The 10,019-nt window shown below is 33.8% G+C and overlaps 1 protein-coding gene across 1 annotated transcript; it reads right to left on the reverse strand.

Moving 5' to 3' along the window:
- Positions 1-3,315: 3,315 nt before the first annotated feature.
- LOC149567413 (uncharacterized) lies at positions 3,316-9,224 on the reverse strand. Its single transcript, XM_089820591.1, has 5 exons — positions 9,030-9,224; positions 4,854-4,985; positions 4,478-4,717; positions 4,270-4,329; positions 3,316-3,835 (listed from the first exon to the last, which is right to left on the reverse strand). The coding sequence occupies exons 1-5, from the start codon at positions 9,138-9,140 to the stop codon at positions 3,722-3,724; spliced, it is 657 nt and encodes a 218-aa protein (XP_089676717.1). The 5' UTR covers positions 9,141-9,224; the 3' UTR covers positions 3,316-3,721.
- Positions 9,225-10,019: the final 795 nt, after the last annotated feature.

Raw genomic sequence — 10,019 nt, forward strand, 5'->3', positions numbered from 1 at the left:
GAAGGTAAACAAAATAAACAATCCAAACTGAGCAGTGTGGAAAAAAATGCAAATTTGACTAGGCCCAAGATGAGTGGAATCATACCTGCACAAAAATGCATTCATACCAAATTGGTGTGGTAACCTCCATATAAAGATAAGCACATGAAGGACAATAGAGGCAACAAATGACTTGAATGAACAAGATGATGACGTGGATACCAAAGGAGAATAACTCTGGGGTATATATACGGAAAAGGCATTGGAGATTCCAGTGCTTCACATATGATTGGGAGACTGTTACAAAATTTGATGTTTTTATTTCTTGTGTAAATCTCATCTATACCTCCAGAACACAAGAGAATAGGGTTTAGCCTCTAAGGAGAATGTTGTGTCCACTAAAGACAAATAGCGATTAATGATCATTCAATCACAAAACAAGACCTGAAGAGTTAATAATTAATAAATTGAAAGTCACCTTTGAAAGTTGTGAGGGCATGATGATATTGGTGTGAATTGATAAAAATGCAATATGAGAGGTATGACTTATCTTAGAAGTTGGAGGTAAGTATTTCTCTCATTTCTTTATTTTTAAACTCCTATGTGGATATGATATTTAAGAAAATGTAGATTGGGAATTAGTTAGAATCGATTATTGATAAATAATAGATTACTAAATATGGGTTCCTCACTATCTCACTATTTGTATATGAATTTCTTAATCATAATTAAATATTTGGAAAGGAAATAATATGTTTGAGGGACATACAGTGAAATATGTAAATAGGACATCAAGTACATATTATATATTAAAAGTATACATTTAATCTATAATGTATTTGAAGGATCTACTATTATTATGTTGAATTCTATTAAGTAAAGATGTGTGAATAATATTATTAGAAATTCATGGTTGAATTCATAAGAATTATTGTGTTAGCTATGTAGTGGATAGGTCGTGTGCATAGGGGGAGGAGTAAATTGGTCATGTTGGGGCAAGAGAATCCCAATATGGAATAAAATCTGAGGGAGCCCCAAGCTGAGCGTGTCCAAACTCAAGCAGCAATAAATCTAAATTAAACATGTTCCTAGTGGGTAGGGAGTGTGCACAAGGGGAGGAATAAATCAACCGCATTGGGGTAAGAGAATCCCAATATGGATAAAAATATGAGGGAACCCCAAGCTGAGCGTGTCCATACTTGAGCAGTAGTAAATCTACCATCCACTATGTAATTATACACCCTATTATATTACTAGCTATAGAAAAGAAGTTTAAAATATGCATCTTCAAGAACTTTTGATTTCGAAACAAGGGATAAGAGCGCAACATTCACAATCAGAGTGGTAAAACATTTCCCTACCTTTTCTTATTTCAAATTGTAAGAAAGATTCTAATGATTTTTTTTACATCTATATTATGTGTCTACATCGTGTCTTAATGCATTAATATGTTTGCTTGATGTCTTCTTTGTGTCTTCTTGTCTTCATGCATTAATGTGTCTACTTTGTGTCTTCATTCGTATATTCTTTCATTGGTTTCTAACATGCAAACTTTGCAAGTATTTAATACATATGCAAGGAAAAGAATGAATCTAAACTATAAGTCAATTAGTATCATATTGCTTGAGGTCGAGCAAAATCAAGAGGAGCAGACTTGTCATATCCCCATTTTTAATAAATATTATAAGAAAATATTAATAAGCAATATCACTAACAAAACTAAATATTAAACTATAATTATAAGTATAATCAATTATAGATAATTAATATATACTATTCTATATATATATATACTATTTTAATACTATAATGTATTAAATTAATAAAATAAATAATATTTATATCACTATTAAGAATGATAATATCATTAATATAGATATAACATATGTAATGTATAATTAAACTTATATAATATAATCTATATATTATAATATATATTACTGTTACATTAATTATATAATTAATATAATTTTTATATTATGAAATGACATGACTCTTACTATTCAATATATATAGAGAATAAAAACTTGGTAGAGGACTATCTCAGAAAAGAAAGGAAGAAAATATATGCAAGGTTAGGTTTATAAACTAATGTCGAGATAAGTGACATTACATTTATTTTTAAAACAAGTTTCAAAACAAAATGGCAGTATACAATTTAGTTTACTTGGTTAAAGGATTTGGACTGGTTGAGAATGAGAGTTTCTGAATCCGCTATAATGCCAGCTCTTGTTATATTAAAAATAAATAACACTTCATATGTATATTGTTGAAGGCATTAAAAAAGAATAGTGTGTTTGCCTTCTAATAGACATCTTTTTAATTTGCTTACACACGTTCCAAATTCTAGAAAGGCTTTTGCAAAGCATTGATGATTAAACCACTCTGGAAGTTGAATATTTAGTTACATTTTGCTCATCATTCTATGAAAAACACTTGCAACTACTTATGTGAAAATCACTCTCATCTCCATTGTTGATGGTTGTCCACACCCTGTTCCAAAGCTCGCCATCGGCATAGGCTGGGAGGATGATGGCAAAGTTTGTAGAGTTTTTCTTTACATTGCAAACTGCATTTGATCGGAAGTTTCTTAAGTCTTCTTCACAAACCCATGTTACCAAAAACTTGCAATAATGGGAACAGTTCTTGTCGTATTCTGTCAAACAGTTTAGGTTCTCCTTGTCCATGCTTCCCCATTTTCCACATCTTTTAAACACTGCAAAATTTGTCGAACAGTTCACGTGCCTTGTCAATGCTTATACACTTCGTATAAATGTATACCAGGGCAGTTGCAGCTACATGTTACAAAATTCCTGCCTGTGGTGGATGTCCATCCCCCATTTATACACTCCCATTTCAGCAGAGTTTGGGAGGAAGCTGCCAAAGGCTGCAATCTGGATTTGCACCATCCTCCCACATTTTACATCTTATTCACTGAAATGGAAATTGTTCTGCTATGCACCTTAGCGATTTCTTATTTGTTTATACTAAATGTGCTGCCATGGAGCTTCAATGGCAGCCACTGATAATTAAATGGCGTAAGATATACTTGTTACCAGAGTCTAGTGTACAAAATTTTACTTGTTACCTTTATGGCAACTCCATGGAAATAAATCTCACTTGATTATGTGGTCTAGCCTAGAAATTTCATAGGTTAACAGATGGAACAAGAATATAAGTACATTGATGCTGCAGCTTGAGAACAAAATATCTCCCACAATCCAGTGACCCATATTGTAATGTTGATTTATCCAGATCATAATGTTCATTTAATGGAAAGCCAACTCAGTTTAACATAGTCCAATCTACATAATTTTCAAAATTAACAAGTTATCCTAACAAAAAAGACTAGCCTGGATTGCATGTAACATTGCTAGGTCAAGACCTAGAAACATCATTCGGCATAATACTTGTACTTCTTGTATAATTGACTTACAATATCTCATTGAAATCAAATTGAAAAAAAAATCCACCTTTGGAAGGCTCGTACTCAATGAAAGTAATGCATTGCTCTAGTAAATTCTTAAATTCAGACACTACTTAAGAAGTAACAGACCCGCTTGCATCCTCAATAATCATCAACGGGTCTAGCCAAAACCTATTACAATGTGAAATCCGTATACTACAACAAATCCTGCTCCTCTCCTATATTAAACAGGACCAAGTATGTTTAACAGCTCTCAATTCCCTTGTCACGCCATAAAAAAACACTCTTAACTTTATATTGATACTTTTATAGAAGCTACAGATCACTGCCATAGCCCTTTAGTGGATCAGGTTTCTTCCCAGACCGTGCTTCACTCCATGCTTTAGATATGGTCCTCTTCATATCCTCGTCACCCTCCTCATACATATTCTGTACAGAGGAACAATAAGATGATAAATTAGAATTGCAAACTCAAATCATCCAAGCCTCTCCATAATGACACACTAAGATAGGTCTGGACACTTTCTTTGATTAGAAGCAAATCAAAAAAGTTCTTGTAGCTAAAATTGGATGAGAAAACTCAAAAACAAGTGCTGCAGTGTTGTGTGGGAATGAGAATGCAATTCATAGATGAGAAATTCACGTGTTGTAATTGAGAAAAATGGTTTCCTGCGCTATAATCAGTTTTTAAAAATGAACTCAGAACATCTTATAAATCTGAAATTGGCATAATCAGAAATTACACAAAAAAGAATTAAATTTTCTCTTCTTGATGAGTGATGTAAATCCCTTCCCCAATAAAACATATGTAATTTATAGATGCCTGCAACAAACATAATTATCTTATTTGTTAAAGCATTTACCTTCATTAGATCCATTATTCCTGCCATTGGGTCTGCTTTACTTTCAAGACTTGGCTTCAGCTGCACAGACCGCAATGAATACAGCTTAGAATCTCAAATGCAAACAACCTTGATTAAAGATTCTTTATGTGCTCAAAAATTTCATTAGAGAAATAAGCCTTATACAAAATTTCAGAACTATTTAGGAAGAGAGCTGAGAGTTATCAACCTTATCCTCCTTGAAATATAAATCTAGCCAGTTACCCCTCTCAGCTTTCTGAAGGGTGATGATAACACGATGGGGCTTAACAGTGAGGCGACATTTTTCTGGCACAATGGCCTTGTTTAATTTTGGCACTGCATACCGGTAATTTTTCCCCTGAACGTCATGGAATTTGACATCAAATGACCATGGCTGGAAATTGGACACAACTTGCTCTTGATTTACACCTTCTAGGGATATGTATATCTGCATAAAACAGCAGATTTAATAGCATCAGGAATCACTTAGAAATACACAAATATTATACAATTACAAGCCTCAGACTTTGCAGTCTATAAACAGAACAACACAAGCTTGACAAGTAAAAATCCTGATAATTCACCTTGACTTTATCATTTTCTTGATCCCAGCTAAATGATCCAACTGTTGTGTAGGAAATATCTGAAGTTCTTGCAGTGGATGTTTGTATGGGTGTTGCTTTGCCTTGATTGCTTTCCTCTGCTGCACGCTGAGTCTATCACATGGTAACAGTAAATAGAAAAAAGTAAAAAGAAAAGATCAGTTTCTAAGACTTATTAGGAAAAGGGAAAAAATAGATAGATGTCAGAAATTTCCACTGCTAGTACCTCAGCTGTATAAGGGACAGCATTCTATTTTTTAAGAATATAAAGAATCATAATGTGGTAATAAAGAAATTTTATTAAACATCATCATTATAATTCCAACTATATAAAAGTAAATATCAATTTGTATAGAACTTGAAAGTTGATTCATGTCCAAACAAGAGTCGTAAAATAGATTTGATGTATCAAGTTAACAAGTAGATATGTTCACAAGGTCTGGAAGAAATGCAACACAGCTCTACCCCACTAAGCATCACAAACCTCCACCAGTCCCTCTCCATATAGCACAAAACACTGTGCCTTCCTCCACTATAGCAGGTATTTAATGAATATTTGCGTAGATGATTCCACTGTGCAATAACACTCAATTAAATCATGACACGAGAACAAAGAGGAGCTTGGATAACAACAAACAAGAGAACACAGAGGAGCTTGGACAACACCAAACAGATTAATAAGGAGGTTGCTAGATTCTTCTGAGTAACTCCTTACAGAGCATGCGTAGAGTAAAGAGGAGGCTCAGGAAGCATCCTTAACCAGTGATCCTAATATCATCACAAAAAGACATAATCAGTGTCTGACTCAACTAGTCTTGCAATAGTAGGTTAGAAAAAGCAATTATTGAAATATACAGGAATAAAGCTAGATGGCCTGAGGGCTTCCCTGATTGATTCTTTAAATCTTTCAGTAAAGCTAGTTGTAAATAGGCTTTGATGTTATGAAAACAAAACAATGGAGAGTTCAGGAACCCTCATAAAAGCATATAATCTTTGAGTTGGTTGGTCATTTATTATTTGATTCCTATGAGTGCAGAAGCTAGGCCTTTAAAGTCCAAAACAATTCCACACCCATGTCTCTATATATAACTCTAACATGTCTCTAAAATGATGGCTAATATGCTCCAGCCTGTCCTTCACATATTAACACTCAAGAACAGGGTGATTTTGTAAGGGGAGGCCATCCTAGATGGTGAATTGTCCACTCCCTTTAACTTAGGGTCAAGAAAGGAATGCTTTTAAAATTTAGCATCTCCAAATCCTATGGCAGGATCTACTATAAATTTCTATAGAGTGGCTTTCTAAGAGAGAGACTCCAAAGTGTATGGCAAGATCTACTAGTAATTTCTCCGGAGTGGGGTTTGTAAGATAGATGACCATTAGAAAAATCCCAGAATCAATCAACCAGCAAAGCCCACAAATATTTTTCATGGTTCTAAAGACCATTCTAGAGCACCTAATTACAATCTTTTTATTGAACAGGCCTCACTTGATTCCAGCTCAAAAATGTTAATAGAAGTTTACGAGTCATTAGTTGTAAGATTGTATGAATTTGTCAAATATAACAAGGCTGGTTGATGCAGCAAAAGGAAGAAAATTTGTCAATTGAGCAGGAAACAATACCGCAGGATCCAAAAGGCAGGAGGAAGTATATCAACTGAGCAGCAAATATATGAAATATGTTGCTGAACACTATGATAATCAGATGTTTGCATGTTTCCTGTAGCATGTCAAACACATCACAATACATTTGTCATCACTTGGTGCTCCTACAGCCTTTGCTGCACATTAAAAAATTACAAAACAAAATGAAGGTTTGTTACTGCTTTTCGGAAGCCCAGAAGTAAAAGGACAAAATGCTGTAGAACGATGGAGGTCACTGAGCTCCAGAATTATAATAAAAACATCTTTGACATGCCATCTGTGCCCTAGAATCATCTGGATTTATTCCATGCCAATTTTAAACATGTCAGGACAGAACTAACTCCCGCGTGATTCTAGAGCCAAATCAATTCAAATCCCAATTCCCAGAGAATTGTCCCTGTAACCAGACTGTCTTCTCGCCTATTCAGAACTTATGACACAGATAAATGAAGTGCAGAAGGAGAAATGAATAAACTTGGGGAGTCAGAAGCAGGAAACAGTTTTTAATTTGGAGCAGTAAATCTGTCTGCAATCTAGGGGAATCAAATGCAGCATTCTATGCCGACAGAAGCACAGTACCAATGTGCAAGATGAAAGTGACATTTAGCAATATCTGCAAGCAATTTCACACAAACTATCTCGATTGGAATCCTCATTATTCCAATTCCAAATAAAGCCACACAAAATTCATTTGAAAATGCAGATTACTAACTTAGCCAATTAAATAAAAACCAAAAAAGAAAAACAAAAGAATAGAAACCGTAGCAAATATGGAGAAATAAATTTACCAAAATCTGTGAGCAATTTAAGATAAACCCTCCAAATGGATATTCTATTATTGAAACCCAGAATGAACCCACAGAAAATTCCTTTGAAAATCCAAAAGATTACTAACTTAGTCAATGGATAAAAACTCTTAAGAGTGGAAAGCTATGTGAAACTCTTAAGAGTGGAAAGCTATGTGACCAGTCCATCCCCTGCTATGCCTAGATCCATGTCTGATTAGTGGGAAAGATTCTATAGGGTGAAAATCTTTATTATGTTCCCTCCCCTTCCATGTCCAGATCCATGTCTGGCATAGTCAGACAAGAGGGATGTTTTGGTTTGTGGGTTAGTCAAACCCCAGGCAAACCCAGACCAAATTCAACAAACCCACACATCTTGTGATTAACTCTTTATTTTTATTTTTATTTTTATTTTTGCTTTACTTATTTTCCCCTGCGGCAAACTCTGGTAATTGTAATGTTTTGTGGGTTTTCTCTGTTCGCTGGATCTTAATATTTCAATTTTTTCTAACCTGCAAATTTCACAACCAATGAGAAGAAAATGAAAAAATAAACTGACAATCACGACTGTGTTCATCATTCTAGCTATACAACACTTAAAATTTGTTTAGCAGCATTTCACCCTGTGAATAAGAAAGGCATATGCTTGCTGTCCCCTTTAAATAGCAGGGCTTTGGCATCCATCATTTCGCATGATATTCCACTTCAGCTGCATGGCCTTCACTTGGGGCTCAATAAATTTCAAAGGGATAATATATTTACAGTTACGTATTTCATCTTAACATTTTTTATATTTCTTACTTATTCATTTAAAAATTATATTTATAGAAATGAAAAAAAATATGTTAATATATATGTATTAATGTCAATAAATATATTTCTTATTTCTGATTTAAATTTAAATATCCATATTTATATACTCTATAAGAGAATATGACTTTACAAATATTTATCATAATTCAACATATCATATTTCTCATTGTTGATATATTTATTTATTTACTGATACAAAACTTCTTAAGATTTAGAATTTAAATATAACTGCTTCAGGATTATAATGAAAATTGACTTTCAAACATTTCCTATGCACTTTGTAAACCTAACCCCCAAAAAACCAAACTAAAACCAGTATCGGGGTCTGTAACTTTGGTGAAGAGCCCAAAGCAGACTATAACTGCCCTTCCTCTGTCCAACTAATAAATTCTTGAAAAAGATTAAAAGTACTGTGCGAGACAGGAGGATCCCCTTGCATTGTGATTATTACCAAATACCAGGATATGTGAGGGAAAAATATGTCACTAGTGTAAACAAATAAACATTGAGGGAATCTACTCGCTCTATTTTCTGTATGTCTTACGACTCTGATTCATAATTGAGAAGTGAGCCGTCAATGAATATGCAAAGGAGAGACATAATATTTCCCTCCTGACCATATCATTACCCTAGGCATTACCCTTAAGCAAGTCTTCTTGTAATGAAACTAAGTCCTACTAAATACAAATTTATCATTACCCTACGCATTCCCCTTAAGCAAGTCTTCTTTTAATGAAACTAAGTCCGACTAAATACTAACTTACAAAATGGCCTAAATACTATCTGAAAACTCAATGCTGTATTGTAAAAGAAGAGAATAATGAGGGTTAACCATGGCCTGTGTAGATAATATTCATTGAAGAAACATTGGATACAACCCCTGAAAGAAAGTGCTAAAAAGGGGAGTTTTGCATACCTTCTCCAAGTTGAGAATCTCGCCGGAAAGCAAAGAAACAACTCTAGGCCTCTTGGCAATTGACTGTAATTGCCGGAGCTCCTCCAAATCCGCATTCAAATCCATCGCCATGATACGGCCACTGGTTTCCCTTCAACACAGAAATGATAAATGATTCAAAATGACAAGAGACTAAAAACTTTAAGCGAATGATCTGAGAGACTAAACCCTTGAAGCCGCTGATATAGTTGTTATATGGAGTGGGCGGTAAAGCATCAGCTTCTTTGTAGAAACGTCTAGAACATCCTTCGCCTTTCTTCTCTCTTTTTCAATTTTCCCCTACTTAATTGAAAATGTCTTTTTCATTTTCTATTAACGTTATTTAATATGAAAACTAAGTGCTTTCTCTAAAATTTCATGGACTCTTAAAGATGATATATTACAATACAATAAGTAAAAGTAATAATATATTTTTTAAATATTAGAATAAATAGATTGTAATGACTAGTGTGGATACATTAAACATATTTAGGTGAAATCATATGTTGAGAAATATCAATTTAGATCTATTTTATTTATGTAAGAAGGTGTGAGGATCATGGTAATTGAAAAAAATTATATTAATTAATATATTAGAGAATACAATTTTATGTGTATAAAGATACATATAGATAGGTTAAACTTTTAAATTTGAATAATTATTTGTGTCGGAGACACTAAATGATATAGAAGGTGAAGAGGGGTGAAAGTGAGAGTGAGAGTGACACTGAAAGTTCAAAATGATGACATGGAGGAATGAGCTAAGGATTATGATTTTGCACACCATATTGTGTTTGGGAAATGGCTAAATAGCAAAATGTTTGCACCTCGGGTGACATAAATGTTAAAAGATGTCATGTCACGTGCAAACATACATTCTGCTATTTAGCACCTTTTATTTGCACATGATGGTCAATGATGAGTAGTACTGGGTTTGTAGTTCAATTATGTATTTTGATTGTGCAATTTTAG

Source organism: Cupressus sempervirens, chromosome 3 (assembly GCF_028749045.1).
Source record: "Cupressus sempervirens isolate cs-2001-9-10 chromosome 3, ASM2874904v1, whole genome shotgun sequence".
NCBI lineage: Eukaryota > Viridiplantae > Streptophyta > Pinopsida > Cupressales > Cupressaceae > Cupressus > Cupressus sempervirens.